At 52.1% G+C, this 15,459-nt stretch overlaps 1 protein-coding gene and 1 non-coding gene across 3 annotated transcripts in view; both read left to right on the forward strand.

The window, feature by feature from the left end:
• Positions 1 to 11,235, forward strand: part of ABL1 (ABL proto-oncogene 1, non-receptor tyrosine kinase) — a 137,871-nt gene extending 126,636 nt beyond the window's left edge. For both annotated transcript variants that reach the window (XM_023629152.2, XM_023629153.2), the window contains exons 7-11: positions 831 to 1,015; positions 3,416 to 3,568; positions 5,052 to 5,141; positions 5,485 to 5,649; positions 7,575 to 11,235. In XM_023629152.2, coding sequence (XP_023484920.2) covers positions 831 to 1,015; positions 3,416 to 3,568; positions 5,052 to 5,141; positions 5,485 to 5,649; positions 7,575 to 9,289 — 2,308 coding nt within the window. In that variant the 3' untranslated portion in view covers positions 9,290 to 11,235. The remainder of the gene's footprint in view (positions 1 to 830; positions 1,016 to 3,415; positions 3,569 to 5,051; positions 5,142 to 5,484; positions 5,650 to 7,574) is intronic.
• Positions 7,288 to 7,398, forward strand: MIR9039 (microRNA mir-9039). The gene has a single exon (NR_128053.1). It is a non-coding gene; the product is annotated as a microRNA mir-9039 (primary transcript).
• Positions 11,236 to 15,459: the final 4,224 nt, after the last annotated feature.

Raw genomic sequence — 15,459 nt, forward strand, 5'->3', positions numbered from 1 at the left:
AAACTGCAGACATGAGAGAAACACTGAAAAGTAGAAGTTACCCTTTGTAAGAGACATGTTCATTTGTAAGGGAAATCTCCATCTGTAAAGGTGTCTCCCTCTCTGTACCAGGAAGAAGGGGGAGATGACCTTATCTCTAGAAACTCTTAATCAATGCCAAAGGCAAGGACTTAAATCTGCATAATAACCCTACTCTTGTTTACTGTACTTTTCTGGTAATCTCCCTTAACTGACCCCCCTTGCCCCCAGCATCCTCCTCTGTCTGTAGCTGAAGATGGTATTTAAGGTAAGAGCTTCTACCATTTGGGTGAGTTGCTCAGTTTTTCTGGGTCTCTCCCATGTATACCTGTTATAAAGCTTTGTTTAATTTTCTCCTGTTATTCTGTCTCATGTGAATTTAATTTGTCTGGCCAGAAGGACCTAGAGTGGGTAGAGGAGATGTCTTCCTCCCCAACAACATTTACTCTTCTTGAGGCATCAGTTGCGCACTTTACATGTTAATTCGTGACCGCTCACAACAACCCTAAGAAGTAGGTGCCAGTAGCATCATCTTCATTTTATCGCTGAGGTAACTGAGTCCAGGGTAATTAACTTGCTCCGGGTCACGTTGCCGGGGAGCCCACTCCCAGCACCACCCCCGGCTGCCTTTCACCACACAGGGAGCTCAGGTGGGTGCTGAGGGACAGGCTCTGCTCCCCAGCGGGGAGCAAACACAAGTTTGCGGGTCTCAGTTCTCCCCTTGTTGGTGTTGCACCTCTGCTCAGTGGTGGGGGTTTGTGAAGCTGGAAAGCTGGCTGGGAGCTCTCACAGATGAACTTTTTCCTCCCCAGAGACCTCGCTGCCCGGAACTGCCTGGTAGGGGAAAACCACCTGGTGAAGGTGGCTGATTTTGGCCTGAGCAGGTTAATGACAGGGGATACCTACACAGCCCACGCCGGGGCCAAGTTCCCTATCAAATGGACCGCACCTGAGAGCCTGGCCTACAACAAGTTCTCCATCAAGTCCGACGTCTGGGGTAAGGGCCACCTCTCCGGGCATCCTCGCCACTTGGGGTGGGGCTCCCGCTTCCCTGCTTTTCTTTCTCTCCTTGCTGTTTCACTGCTTTTTTCTCTTTGTTTCATTTCTTTTTCCTCATTACTTAATTCTCTCTTATTTTTTTTTTCTCTCTTACTTGAAAATCTTTTCTCTCCTATTTTCTCTCCAAAATGAAGTAAAAGTGAGCTTTTCCTTCAAAAATAATTACGATGAACTTTTTTTTTAAGTATGCTTTTTTTTTGGTAAGATTGGCCCTAAGCTAACGTCTTTTGCCAATCTTCCTCTTTTTTTCTTTTTTTCCCTTCTTTTCTCCCCAAAGCCCCAGTGCATAGTTTGTATATCCTAGTTGTAGGTCCTTGTAGTTCTTCTAGGTGGGATGCTGCCACAGCATGGCTTGATGAGTGATGTGTAGGTCCCCACCTGGGATCTGAACCAGCGAACCCCGGGTGGCAAAAGCAGAGCGTGTGAACTTAACCACTCAGCCATGGGCTGGCCCCTGAGCTGTTTTTTACTTAGCATCTTATGCCCTCCTCCTAAGGTTGCTGTGTGGGTTTCGGGGAGCAGCTAGCTGACCCTCAGCAACCCAGAGTCTTCCTCTGTGTAGGGAATGCTGTGTCATTTGGTTAGGGCTTTAAATAGGATACTGCCCTCTGAAGCCTCGTGGGACAGGTTTTTACTTTTACTTTTTTTAAAGAACATTTTAATATGGCAAATTGTAAGCATATACTAAGGAAGACAGAGTGGTGTGATGAGCCCCCACGTAGCCATCACTAGCTTTACGAATCATCGCCTCAGGGTGCTGCCTCTGCCCGCCCACCCCCCGACCCTGTTATTTCGAGTCAAATCTCAGACATCACATTATTTTGTCTTTGAATATTTCAGTTTGAGTCTCTACTTTTTTATTTGCATCATCACAATGCCCTCCCCCAGGATTGACAGTAATGTCTGAATATTATCAGATATCCAGTGTTCCAATTTCCAGTTGAATCATAAAAGTTATACTTTTTTTAGTCTGTTTGAATTGAGATCCAAATATGATTCCCACAACGCGATTAGTTGGTATGTCCGTTTAGTCTCCTCTGATCTGTAAGTTCCTTCTTCATCTCTTTATTTCCCTTGCTACTTATTTGTTGAAGAAATCCCGTGGTTTATCCCTTAAAGTTTCCCCCATTGTGTATTTTGCTCATTGTGGTGTGATTTCATCTGTTCCTCCATCTTCAGTGTTCCTAGTAAACGGGTAGTTGGTCTAGACAGCTTGATCACCTTCAGGTCTGACTTTCTTTTCTTTTAGTAAGAGTACTTCGTTAGAGAGGCTGTGCTTTTTTCATCAATAGGTACATAATTCTTGGTTTTCTCTTTTTTGTGATTTTAGCAGTTCTTGGTACCCAGTGCCTAGATCCACCAATTTATTAGGGGTCAAATGCTAATTCTCTAACTCCGTCGTTCCTTGTTCATTTAGTAGCTCAGTACTTCTACAAGAAGAAACTTCCCCTCACCTACTGTTTGGTTACTCAGAGGCACAGTTCATAGGATGAATGTTTGCTTCTTGCCATTATTTACCAGTTTTCACAGTAACCAGTTGGTTTCTTAGTACCCTCCAATGGTGACCAATTGCGTTTTTGTTGTTGTTTTTCTTTTGTGATGTTATTATGAATTCTCAGATTTAAATGTATTTGATAGGTTTTAATCCACTGTGATTATTTTTCTCATTGATGTTCAGATTGTCTCATCTTTGGCCAGTGGGAACTTCAAATTGCTCCTGGTCCTTTTGACAAGACCCTTGTAGTCTTTGACAGCGTCTGTGCTGTCCAGAATGATAAGATACTCCGGGTTCATTCTCTGGCTCAGGCCTGAGTTTCCCAGTTCTTCAGGCGTCCTGGTTCCTTAAGGGGAACTGGAATTTCAAGGCTATAATTGAGCTTTCAAAATTTTTAAAGATTTCATAAGATTTTTATGAAAATTTTGGAGTTGGCCTTGGCGGTAATCTCATACACCCAGAAAGGAGAGGTGGCCTGTCTTAGGCCCGTAACTTGTTGGTCACAGTGTAGCCAGGAGTAGAAATGGCCTCCTAAGGTCCAGCCCTAGGTTCCCTCTGCCACATGTCCCAGCAAGATGGTCACGTCACCTAAAAGACCCCCAGGGATCTGATCAGCCCAGGCCTCTTCTCTCCTTCGGCGTGTTTTAACCTGTGGGAGTGAGTAAAATGGAAGTCTCGTTCTGTCCTGGGCTGTTGGTAATTCAGAGCCTGGTAAAATGTCACTGCCTGGCCTGCTTCTGAGGCTGTAACTTCTGATGTCTACTGTACAGGTAACCAGTTTTAAATGCAGGCCAGTTAAATCTTACACATCTTGAACAGCCTTTCTCTTTTTTTTCCTTTTAGCATTTGGAGTGTTGCTTTGGGAAATTGCTACCTATGGCATGTCACCTTACCCAGGAATTGACCTGTCCCAGGTGTATGAGCTGCTGGAGAAAGACTACCGCATGGAGCGCCCGGAAGGCTGCCCAGAGAAGGTCTACGAACTCATGCGAGCATGTGAGCGTTCCCCGGCCGCTTCTCCGACCCTGCTGGGCGTTGTTCACGGGTCGGATTGGGGGGCACACGTAAAGTAAAACATTAAAGTGTTCCGTTTCCTTTCTTCATCCTCGCTCTTCAGAAGCAACTCGTGTGACAGTTGGTACATATTTTTTCAGACTTTTTTCACTGTTTCTGTACACCTTTATTTATACATCATATTTACATATGAAGGGTTTTTTTGTTTATTTTTAATGCAAAAATGGGATTGATGGATGTCAAACTTGGACATCTTATTTAAAAATAGAAATTCCTGGGCCCTACTTTCAAACATTCTGTTTAGTAGGTAAATACTCTCTGGGTGACGTTTATCTCGTTGGTTTTATTATTTACATATGTTTATGTAAATCATTCCCTCAGCTGTTTTTCACTTAGCATTATAACAGACATGTCTTTCCATGTCCATAATTCAGAGATCTCTCCCCCACCTTATTTTTTATAGCTGTTTAGCATCCCATCAAATGACGTGTCACTCATCCGGTCCTCTTCTGATGAACATTTGGTTGTTTTGCACATTTGTTTGGTTTTTGTTGTCAGAAACAAGGCAGGAATGCACACCCTCTTACCTATACTTCTGTGCCTTATGCTGGTATTTCCAAAAGTTGAATTGTTGATTCAAAGGGTTACGTGCATTTTTTTTAGATATGCTTTTTTGGTGAGGAAGATTGACCCTGAGCTAACATCTGTTGCCCATCTTCCTCTTTGGTTTTTTCTTTTTTCTCCCGAAAGCCCCAGTACACAATTGTGTATCCTAGTTGTATGTCCTTCTAGATCTTCTGTCTGGGATGCTGCCACAGCGAGGCTTGATGAACAGTGTGTAGTTCCGTGCCCAGGATCTGAACTGCCAAACCCTGGGCCTCCAAAGCACAGCACACAAACTTAAACACTCAGCTATGGGGTTGGCCCTGGGTTACGTGCATTTTAAATTTTGGTTTCACCAAATTATTTTCCAAAAAATGTGCCAATGTATACTCCCACCAGAAGTGTCTCTGAGTGAGTCCCTACTTCCTCACCACCGTGGAGCTTTATCAGTCCTTAATCCTCATCTTAATCTTGTTTTAATTAGCCTTTCTTTACCGGTGAGGATTTTGGACTTTGATAACCGTGAAGGGAGGGTAAAGTAGAAGGCGAGTTATTTGACTTAGTTCTTCTCTGCTCTTGCTAGCGTGGGGTTGGGAAAGATATATTTGTAAACGCAGGTCTTGCTGTCATGTCTCCCTGGGGTTTTACAATCTGTGTTCCTGCCAATATCTGAAGTCTTTTCAAATTCTTAATGTCTGTAATATAGGACACAGTGGCTTTTGTCACTTTAACTTATCACAGCAAGAGATGGTTAGTAGGATTGAAATGCTTCCTCATTTCTAGACTTTCCTTGAGAGTTGCTAGGCCCCACACGTGCTAGCAAGGCCTTGTGGGTGGTCTGACTTGGGTCTCATCTGTCCAGGTTGGCAGTGGAATCCCTCTGAGCGGCCCTCCTTTGCTGAAATCCACCAAGCTTTTGAAACAATGTTCCAGGAGTCCAGCATCTCAGATGGTAAAGTGCCCATCCTTGGGGCACCTGCAGTGGGGGAGGCTGGGATAGGAGGGATGGCCGTGCGGGACTCCAGCCCTGTCCTTTAGTTTGCTTCCTGGGAGAAGTGCGTGGGCCAAGTTATCTGAGCCCAGGAAGTGGGGCAGAGGTTTGAGTTGGAGCGCTGCCTCTTGCAGCCGTGCAGAATGCTGAAAACTCCTAAGTGCTGTTTCTCCAGCACCTGTTTCTCTTTTCCGTAACTGTATGGATGACCACTGTTATCTTAAAAAGAAAAAGAAAACCAACATACCAAAGTGACATGGTTGCTGATGGCTGGTGTTTTGGGTTTTTTGTTGGTGGCACACAGAAGTGGAGAAGGAACTGGGGAAGAAAGGAGTGCGAGGGGCTGCAGGTCCTTTGCTGCAGGCCCCAGAGCTGCCCACCAAGACAAGAACCTCCAGGAGAGCTGCAGAACACAAAGACTCCACCGACGGGGCTGAGACCCCCCACCCCAAGGGCCCAGGGGAGACTGGTAATGTCCCCACCACTACCCACCCCCACGGGAGGCCCCTCAGGACCAGTGCAGGCAGATGGGAAGCAGCGAGAGGAGGATGCACAGAGGCCAGGCCCATTCCGCATTAGTGGCCCAGCTTTGAGAAGAGGAACGTGCTCCCCTGCAGCACCCACTCCCGCCAGAGTCGCTGGGAGCCACGGCTTTGGCGGCTAGCTCGGTCGCAGAGGCGGAGGTGCTTGTGCAGCCTCCTGAGGCGGAGCCCACCTTCTTGTGTGTTACTCACCGCATGTGTGGTTGCTCTTGCAGGGCAGATACAGCAGTGCTAAATACCGAACAAATGAAGAGCAGCTTGTTGTGAGAGCACTGACACAAAAAGCTCCCAGGAACTGACGGCCTCAGGAGACAGCTGTGGCGCGGGGCCAGCGTCCTCTCCCGTCCTCTGAGCCAGGCAGATGGGGCTGGTTCAGGAGGGCCCTCAGGATGGCGTCAGGAATATTAGCAAACACTGAGCTCGTGCTTCCTGTGCGCCAGGCTGTGTGTGAGTTAGGCTGCTCTGAGGTAGTGTTGCCTCCCTCCCCAGAAAACCCCAGAAGTCTGGGTTCTACTGCAGACCAGCTGAACGAAAATGTCTTCGGTGGGCCAGACATCTGGGTTTGTAGAGGCTCCTAGGGGATGCTCTGATGGACCACAGACTAAGTGGGAAGGGACAGGGCAAAGCCAGGATTATAAAGAAATAAATCCCAGTTATGACGCTTTCTTTCCACACCCCCTGGGTCATCTCGCTCGCCCTCCGTTGGAGGCCATGGCGTATGGACTGTCCAGAGGCCTGGACCCTCATCCTGCTGTTGGTTGTCATGATTTCAGGTAGATAAGCAGTGGGGAGGAGGAGAGGCTGCTACGGAAGCTTCAGGCTTATTAAAAGACCAGTGATAAGCAGTCATGTTCATTTATGCCCGTCAGTGCTCATCTGAGGGGTATTTTGATCTGTAATCTCGTGGTGAGCCGAGTGTCAGCTACTGTTCAGCTCTGAAGTAGGGCTGTGCATAATTCATTAGAATTTCGCTTTCTTCACCTTCTTCCGCTGGATTCAAGTTTTGGGAGGTCCTCGGTTTCCCTGTGAGGTATCCTGCATGCCGCCTGGTACTCTGACAATGCCCTGCACCTCTGCTCCGAGTTAGAGGGTGCGGCCGGGAAACCGCTCTTGCTGCAGCTGCCCTCTGAGGAGAATTCTGTCGTTCACTAGCAGGGAGCTTGGCAACACCAGAAAGATCTCTTAGGAGCTATTATTCAGATTTAAAGAATGCCCATGTAAAAATTGTAGGTCACCCCTGCTCGTTTCCTAAGCTTAATAGCCCATTATCACTGCGCCCTGTGGAACGCAGCCCTTCCCTCCATACCGCACCTCCCAGGAACCTCGCCCGGCTGGCCAGTCTGAGAAGCACAGGTTCTGACCCCTCGCTCGGCCTCAGCCTCTTTTTGACTCACCAGATAGTGGTATTGGCGGGACTTTACTGCTTTAAAGGAAACCAGTGCAAGGATGAGGGGGCCAGGTGCGTCCTAGCCTTTTGTTCTGCTGTCTTCAAGGACGGAGACCTAAGCTTTCCCTAATAATAATACAAAGTGACAACAGTTATTGAGAAGTGCCAAGAGCTGTGAATGCACCACATTTGTTATCGCTTTACACTCTCACAGCAACGCTCTGGGCAGACTTTACTGTCCTCCGTTCTGTAGGTGAGGAAGCTGAGGATGAGCAAGGAAGGGTGACCTGCCCAGGCCTCGTAGCTGGTGAGCGGCAGAGCTGGTAGTCACACGCAGGCCTGTCAGAGCCCAGAGCCCAGACCCGTGGCTGCTGCTCTGTGGAGAGTGGGCGGCCGGCGCAAGGTGCCCCGCTCACCCAGGAGCCCTTGGTCTGGGCTTGTTAACCTGTTTCCAATGTGTTTCAGATCCTCTGGACCACGAGCCTGCTGTGTCTCCGTTGCTCCCTCGAAAAGAGCGAGGTCCCCAGGATGGTGGCTTAAATGAAGATGAACGCCTTCTCCCCAAAGACAAAAAGACCAACTTGTTCAGTGCCTTGATCAAGAAGAAGAAGAAAACAGCCCCAGCCCCTCCCAAACGCAGCAGCTCCTTCCGGGAGATGGACGGCCAGCCGGAGCGCAAGGTGGCCGGGGAGGAAGAGGGCCGGGAGGTTAGCAACGGCGCCCTAGCTCTCGCACCCTCGGACACACCCGAGCCAGCCAAGTCCCCAAAGCCCAACAGCGGGGCTGGTGTCCCTAATGGAGCCTTCCGGGAGTCGGGGGGCGCAGGCTTCCGGTCTCCACACCTATGGAAAAAGTCTAGCACGCTGACCAGTAGCCGATTAGCAGCCAGTGAAGAGGAGAATGGCGGCAGCTCCAGCAAGCGCTTCCTGAGGTCCTGCTCTGCCTCCTGTGTGCCCCATGGGGCCAAGGACACAGAGTGGAGGTCTGTCACACTGCCTCGGGATCTGCAGTCCACAGGAAGACAGTTTGACTCGTCCACATTTGGAGGGCACAAAAGTGAGAAGCCAGCTCTGCCTCGAAAGCGGGCAAGTGAGACCAGGTCTGACCAGGTGACCAGAGGCACAGTGACCCCCCCGCCCAGGCTGGTGAAGAAGACCGAGGAAGCCGTGGATGAGGTCTTAAGAGACGCAGCAGAGTCCAGCCCGGGCTCCAGCCCTCCCAGTCTGACTCCAAAACTCCTCCGTAGGCAGGTCGTGGTGGCTCCTTCCTCTGGCCTTCCCCACAAGGAAGAGGCCGGGAAGTCCAGTGCCTTCGGGACGCCTGCAGCTGAGCCGGTGCCCCCCACCAGCAGAGCGGGGCCAGGTGCATCTGGAGGGACCAGCAAGGCCCCCAACGAGGAGTCCAGAGTGAGGAGGCACAAGCCCTCCTCCGAGTCCCCAGGGAGAGACAAGGGGAAGTTGTCCAAGCTCAAACCCGCCCCACCACCCCCACCACCAGCCTCTGTTGGGAAAGCCGGGAAGCCCTCTCAGAGCCCGAGCCAGGAAGCAGCCGGGGAGGCAGGTGCCTGTGGAAAAGCAAAACCCACGGCCCTGGTTGTGGATGCTGTGAACAGTGACACTGCCAAACCCAGCCAGCTGGGAGAGGGCGTGAAAAAGGCCGTGCTCCCAGCTGTGCCAAAGTCGCAGTCATCCACCAAACCAGCAGGGACCCCGACCAGCCCAGTCCCCGCTCCCTCTGTGTTGCCGTCAGCATCCTCCACCCTGGCAGGGGACCAGCCGTCCTCCACCGCCTTCATTCCTCTCATATCGACTCGCGTGTCTCTTCGGAAAACCCGCCAGCCTCCGGAGCGAATTGCCAGTGGTGCCATCACCAAGGGTGTGGTCCTGGATGGCACTGAGGCCTTGTGCCTTGCTATCTCCAAGAACTCTGAGCAGATGGCCAGCCATAGCGCTGTGCTGGAAGCTGGCAAAAACCTCTACACATTCTGTGTGAGCTACGTGGATTCCATCCAGCAAATGAGGAATAAATTCGCCTTCCGCGAGGCCATCAACAAACTGGAGAATAACCTCCGGGAGCTTCAGATCTGCCCGGCGACAGCGGGGAGTGGCCCAGCGGCCACTCAGGACTTCAGCAAACTCCTCAGCTCCGTGAAAGAGATCAGTGACATCGTGCAGAGGTAGCAGAAGCCAGGCATCAGGCTAGCCGGACCCACCTTCCCCGTGCCCTCAACAGTGGCTGACACAGGAGCAGGAGCTGAGACCTTCGCCCAGGGGCTCTGCAGCGGGCGGAGCTGAGAGCTGCTGTGGAGTACAGCCGACTACCTATGTTGTGCACCAACTGTCCTCCTGTGCTCTCCTCCCCTCGGCCCAGGCTCCCTGAGCCGTCTCAGTCCGCGTTCTATCTGTGGAGTTCCCGCTCTGTGGACTGCAGTCGCGCCCCGGCCTCTCCCGCACACAGCGCTCCAGAACCGAGCGCCAGGCAGGTGGCAAGGCGGGGGAGCGTCTCCTTTTGTATTTCTTTCTGGAGGACCTCCTCTGGCTATGTCTTCACCTCCATTTCCCCCAAGAACGAGTGCCCCGGCCAGGAGCCATGTCACCAAGGCCTTGGGAACTGTCCCCTCTGCTCACCCTGTGGAGGGAGCCTATGCGCTCATCTTTGTTGTGCCTCCTACGCTGAAGACACATTTCCAGAACTACATCCTGGAAAGCGCTGCCAGCTGGTCACTCTGCCCTCCACTGCTACCAGGGGCAGGTGCCCTCACCGTTTCCTCGTGTGAAGGACAGCTCTTGACTCAGAGGGTAAAACCGGGTGGGTGCTCAAACCAGCCAGGCTTTGGGTTCTGGGACGGGTGGGGAAGCTGGAGAGGCCCACAGTGTGAAAGAGTGTCCTTGTCATCTGGTCTCTCCATGTCCTTAGAGCCTAGTTCCTTGCTCTCTTGTGACACGCACTGCTAATCCTGGATAGGAAGCTTGAGTCTTAAGGGCAGCAGGGTCGATGTCCAGCATAAGGGGGCAGGGGACGCACAAGGGGCAGTTAGTTGGGTGAACAGCTCGTGTCAAGATGGCCCCGGGGCTGGGCCTAGGCAGGTCTGCAGGGCCCAGGGTTACCTTCCTTTCAGATTTCCAGGGGCTCTGAGAAGTCACTCGGTCGAATTTCTGCCCCGTCTCCTTCCCCTCCCTTGTCCTCTAAGAGAAAGTAGACCTTGCAGGGCTCTTTCCTCTGTGACCAGCCAGTCTTCAATGTTCTGGACTTCTTGAAGCATTTCAGAGCTCTGCCCGCAGCACAGCCCCCTCCGACACAGAAGCAGCTGGCTCTGGGTGGCAGCACACAGGAGGACAGGCCTGGGCACTGGAGCCCAGCTGGTGTCGGCCGCGCGCTCACGGGCGAGTGTCTTATTTAACGACCACGAACAACGCTTAGCCTCATGTTTCTGTTGGGGTCATCAGGGATGAAGAAAACCACAGACAAACGAAACCCCAGGAAGTGTCTCAGAGAGCAGGCCTGTGTAATCCCCGCCGGGCTTTCCCAGGACCAGGGCCCAGGTCTCCTTGACCGTGACCTAGAGCAGCTACTGAAGAGCGGGCAGGCCCTGCCCGGGCCTCACGCCCAGCCCAGGAGCAGCCCTTGGAGAAACCAGGAGAAAACCACCTTCTGCTCCCCATGCCGTGACCTCGCACAGGCCCTGTTTTTATGCAGATCACCTAAATCTGTATTTTATTTCTCTGGTAGAGAGGGTTTCCTCTGGATCATTTTCTGCTGTGCTCACAGCACATCACCTCTGTGCCCCCCAGACTGCTGTGTTAGACAGACTGAGGGAGGGGCTATAACACCACCAGCGGCCTTGCAGACAAAACAAGCCCCACCAGCTCCCCTGCTGCCTGTTTCTGTGAGGTGCTGGTCTCTTCCTTTTGTTCACGTGATGTGCCACTATATTTTGCATTTATCCCTTGGTATTACACTCTTTTATAAATGACCTGTAAATAGTTTTCCACTCTCCTCCCTTCTCAAATGCCTATGGTGTCTTTTTTTTGGTCCAGTACATTTTGTTTCTGTATATGACTCTTTGTGTTTTTTGAATCCACATCTCTCCTCCGTAGTATTTTTTAAATAAATGTTTACAACATTAGAACTTGGGCCGGTTGCGTTGGTCCGTGACCCGTCCCTGATGGAGCCCCACGTGTCGGGAGGGAGGGGTCCTTGCTTCCCCAAAGGGGCTAGAGGCTCCGTGTTGGGTCTTACAGAACAGAACAATGGCAGGGTTGCAGCGGGAATCCTGCCTCCTGTGTTGTCAGCCACTTGCAAGCAGTCCCCCTGCCGTGTCCCAGGCCCTTCCTGCACCCTTGACATGTTTGGAGCAGCCCTGCTCTTGTCAATGACACAGAAAGTGAGCCATGCCAACGTACAGGCCACGTCTGACTGGCACGGCAAAGGAAGACCAGCCCAAGGCCTGGGCCAACCTTCAGGGCATCACAGCGTCATTGAAATGGGGGGAGGCGGTAATGCCCTGGGTCCTCGCTGGCCCGAAAGAGCTGATCCCTCCACAGGGGTGCTTTTTCTCTCTTTGCCTTTGAACTCACTTTCTGCCACTGCCCTCAGCCTCCAGACCCCCCCTCACTTGGCCCAGGTACCTTACTTCTCTGGGCGAGGAGCAGTACCATGTGCCACAGCTTCTCCCAGCCGCCTGCCAAGGGGACTGGGTGTGGGGGTGTGCTGACACGTACGTCCTCATCGTGGTCTCCATTTAACGCCAGCTGACAGCTTGGAAAGTGAAGTCGGGGAAGTAGGAGCACCCTCTGATAATGATACTTATTAAGCCAGCAGGCTTGTCAGAGGATACGGATCCTGCTCACCAAAGCACATTGAAGAGCACGGTTCAGTGGAACCTCTTCCCCAGAGACCTCGGCAGCGGGGTGTGCTGCATGTCAGGTGATGGAGGGGGAGACGCCAGCCTGGGCCGAGGGCTGGTGGACTGCCGGAGTGTGCTCAAGCAGAGTAGCTGCAAGCAGCCCCAGAGACCAGACTTCTGCCCTTTGGATTCACAGAGGCAGAAACCGAGGCCCAGGCCACAGAGTCTGCTAGTGGTTGAACTGTACCTGGACACCGGATCTCCCGAGTCTGGGCTTTTCCACCGGTAGCAGGGTGTTCCCTGAGTGACAGCTTTCAAGTCTGAAAGAAGCCGTAGAATGATGATAGTGACAGCCACAGCTTATGGCTGCCGCCTCCGTGTCAGACGGTCACCAGTCATGGAATCTTCACGGTAGCCTCTTAGACCGGGCATGTTACCCATTTCCGTTTTCCAGATGCTCAGCAGTGAGGTTACTTGTCCAATCATGTGTGATGTCACTTACCAGCCACGTTAGCAGCTGTACCTGTGTGAAATAGGGTCTCATAAGACCCTTCTCCCAAATAAGAATCTTCCATGGATGTCAGCCAAGCTTGAGAAACTTACTTGGGTCTTAGCCGTTCTGGGACAATGATCCTTAACCTTTTTTAGGTCCTAGAAACACTTGAGAGCTTAATACAAATGGGAGCTGGCCCCAGGAAAATGCACAGATGTGCGCACACAACAATTTTCAGATAATTTTGAGTCCTGCCCTCGAGGTCTAGAACCAAGGAGTACCCAAAGGCCAAGCCCGCCAACAGGGCCAGCAGCTGATAGTGATATCATCACGAAATAGGAGGCTAAGACGTCAAAACGTTAAAAAGCGAGCGCTAAAGAAACCCCCAAAATGGAGACAGTCATTTCATCAACAGAAAAAAGATCAGTACATTGTGTTCGTGTAGTGAAATATTACAGAGCAACGAGAATGAACAGACTTGCCACATGCCACGATAGGAGTGAATCTCACATGCAATGTTGAGCAGAAGCAGCCAGACACCGAAAGTGATGCCAGCAGCTTCCGTTTATTTAAATGGACACAGGTAGTCTGTGGTGCGGTGTTAGAAGTCAGGATAGAGGGTGATGCCTGGTTGGGGCACAAGGAAGCTCTGAGGGGTGGGTAGTGCTCTGTTGCTTAGGCTGGGTGGTGCTGGCTAATGGGTGTGTCACTTGGTGAAAATTCATCAAACTGTACACTTAGAATTGCGGCACATTCTGGGTGTGTTATAACTCAATGAAAGTTTTCTTAGAATTACAGCTCACGTGTGAGAGCTTTCAGCCCCTCTGCAGATGCGCTCTGCATTACCACGTGAAACCCTCACCTCTTAGGAGGGAAGTTCTGTCACTCTGCTCATTTAATGGGTGAGGAAGCTGAGGCTCAGAGATGTGAAGCAGCTCGCCCAAGGTCACACGGCACATGCCAGCTTATATCTGCTACGCCAGGCTAATTTGTTGACAGTGTGGACAGCCACAGCCTGAGCAGCAGGGGTCTGTGCTCCAGGGCCGGGCTCCTCCCTCCACCATGGGAGAGAAGTGAAGAATTCGAGCTAGGGTACGCAGCCTCTCGGGTGTTGGGTGTGTTTTGTAGAAGGCATCCCCAAACTGAGTGCAGTTTCCAAACTTCAGAAGACGTCAGGCGGGACAAGACTCACCGACCACGGTGAACCTGTCACTGCCTGCGCTCATCCCTGGTGGTCGCCCAACATCTTGGGCGGGACCCCAGCTCCCTGCCCCGGGGGTGAGAGCAGCTGGTCTGGGTGGGTCTGCAGTGGAGTCTGTCCTGCAGCGTCTGCGACACGGGGCCAGAGCTAGGACGAGGGTGCCTTGTTTACGAGGAGCTGCCTGATCGCTTGCTGCCCCCATGAGCCTATTCTTTTCTTAAACGTTTTTATTAATATTTCAACCCTACAAGAAAATATAGACAAATATTCCCCCTCCATTCCAATAGTTAAATACCTTTACCTCTACACCCCGAGCTGAAGCCATTTTGTGTCTTGAGTAAACATAATGGACGGATGCAAACAGCCCTCGGGCCTGGGCTGGAGGAGAGCGCCTGCCCCGCCAGGCGTAGCCGGCCGGCTGCTCGGCTGCTCGGCTGCTCGGGGAGCTCACTCTGCTTCCCAAATAAGTGTTTTCCAAAGAGCCTCACCTGCTCTTATCTGGGGCATAATCTTCTCCACCAAGGCGGGGGTGGTGGGGGGGTGGTGTGAGAGACCCCCAGACCTTGACAGTGCTGGCGGGGGTGGGGGGCAAGGTGCATGAGAGGCTCCCAGACCTTGACAGTGCTGGTGGGGGGGGCAGTGCGTGAGAGGCCCCCAGACCTTGACAGCGCTGGCGGGGGAGGGGGAGGTGGGGGTTAAAGAGGAGATTTAGCAAATATAGTGGGAGGGGATTTAACAGATCAATGCCCTTTGCAGGTTGATTGTTCTGATTTTCAGGGTTATTGAGCTCGAATGTACAAGCAACTGGAGAGAACAGCTTTGTTGTTGATTTTTGTTTAATGATGAAAGCCTAATGATGGGGTGTCCACTGCTTTGAAGGCCCTCCCCCCCCCTTTATCTCAGCTTTCTCCATCAAGGTTAATCTAATCCTGCTAAATGAGAAACCAGCCAGTGTGCACCCGAAGCATGTGTGATCACATGCTGGGCTGTCTCAGCCTGGTGACCTCCGAGTTCTCGCAGTTAATGACCACGGGCGGCTCCTTTCATTCCGAGAGTGGAAACTGGCAGGTGAGGGTCGGCCGGGGGACCTTGCCGCAGGGCGCCCCTCGCCCTCGGCCTGTGGTCTGTTCTGTTTTACCTGGTCTTTCATGAGCATGTCCTCTGGCTGCTTTGCCGTCTGAACGAGCTAAGAGAGGGCGACCCACGTGCTGCCCCCTGACAAAGTGGAAGTGCGTGCACACTGGGCTGAGAGCCTGGGCTGGGAGCCCACTTCCTGGGTCCAGCCAGCCTGTGACCCGCGTTCTCAGCACCAGGCGGGCTGTCCTGTGTGGACACGCGGGCTCATCATTTTGCGGTTTGCTCAGTGTGGCCTGAGGGCCGAGCTTTGCCTCTTTTACCGACAAATGAAGACCTGGGATCAGACTGTTGCAGTAGCGGGAGGCATCCTGGATCATCACTTCCTTGGACAGGGGTAGAGGCCAAGGAGAGCACGATGTGCCTCCCAGACTGGCACCACTGTCAGGCCCCTAGCACAGCCCTGAGCCCCGGGACACGTGAGCCAAGGTGAGGGGGAAGAAGTTAGGAGCTCCAGGACAAGGCAGCTCGCTTTAACACAAGGCGGTGGTCTGACTCCTGTGTTCCTGTCCCGTCTTACCACCCCATTTCTGCTCCCCAGTCAGCCTAGCTCTTTTCTGGCTCAGATCTGTCACCCCTTAATGAAGTGGCTTTCTGGCTGCCGAGGATTGAGAGCTGCTGCTGGGGAATGTAAGTCACTAATAGAAGGGAAAACACTGTGAAATGCTCCGAGGTG

Source organism: Equus caballus, chromosome 25 (genome assembly GCF_041296265.1).
Source record: "Equus caballus isolate H_3958 breed thoroughbred chromosome 25, TB-T2T, whole genome shotgun sequence".
Classification (NCBI taxonomy): domain Eukaryota; kingdom Metazoa; phylum Chordata; class Mammalia; order Perissodactyla; family Equidae; genus Equus; species Equus caballus.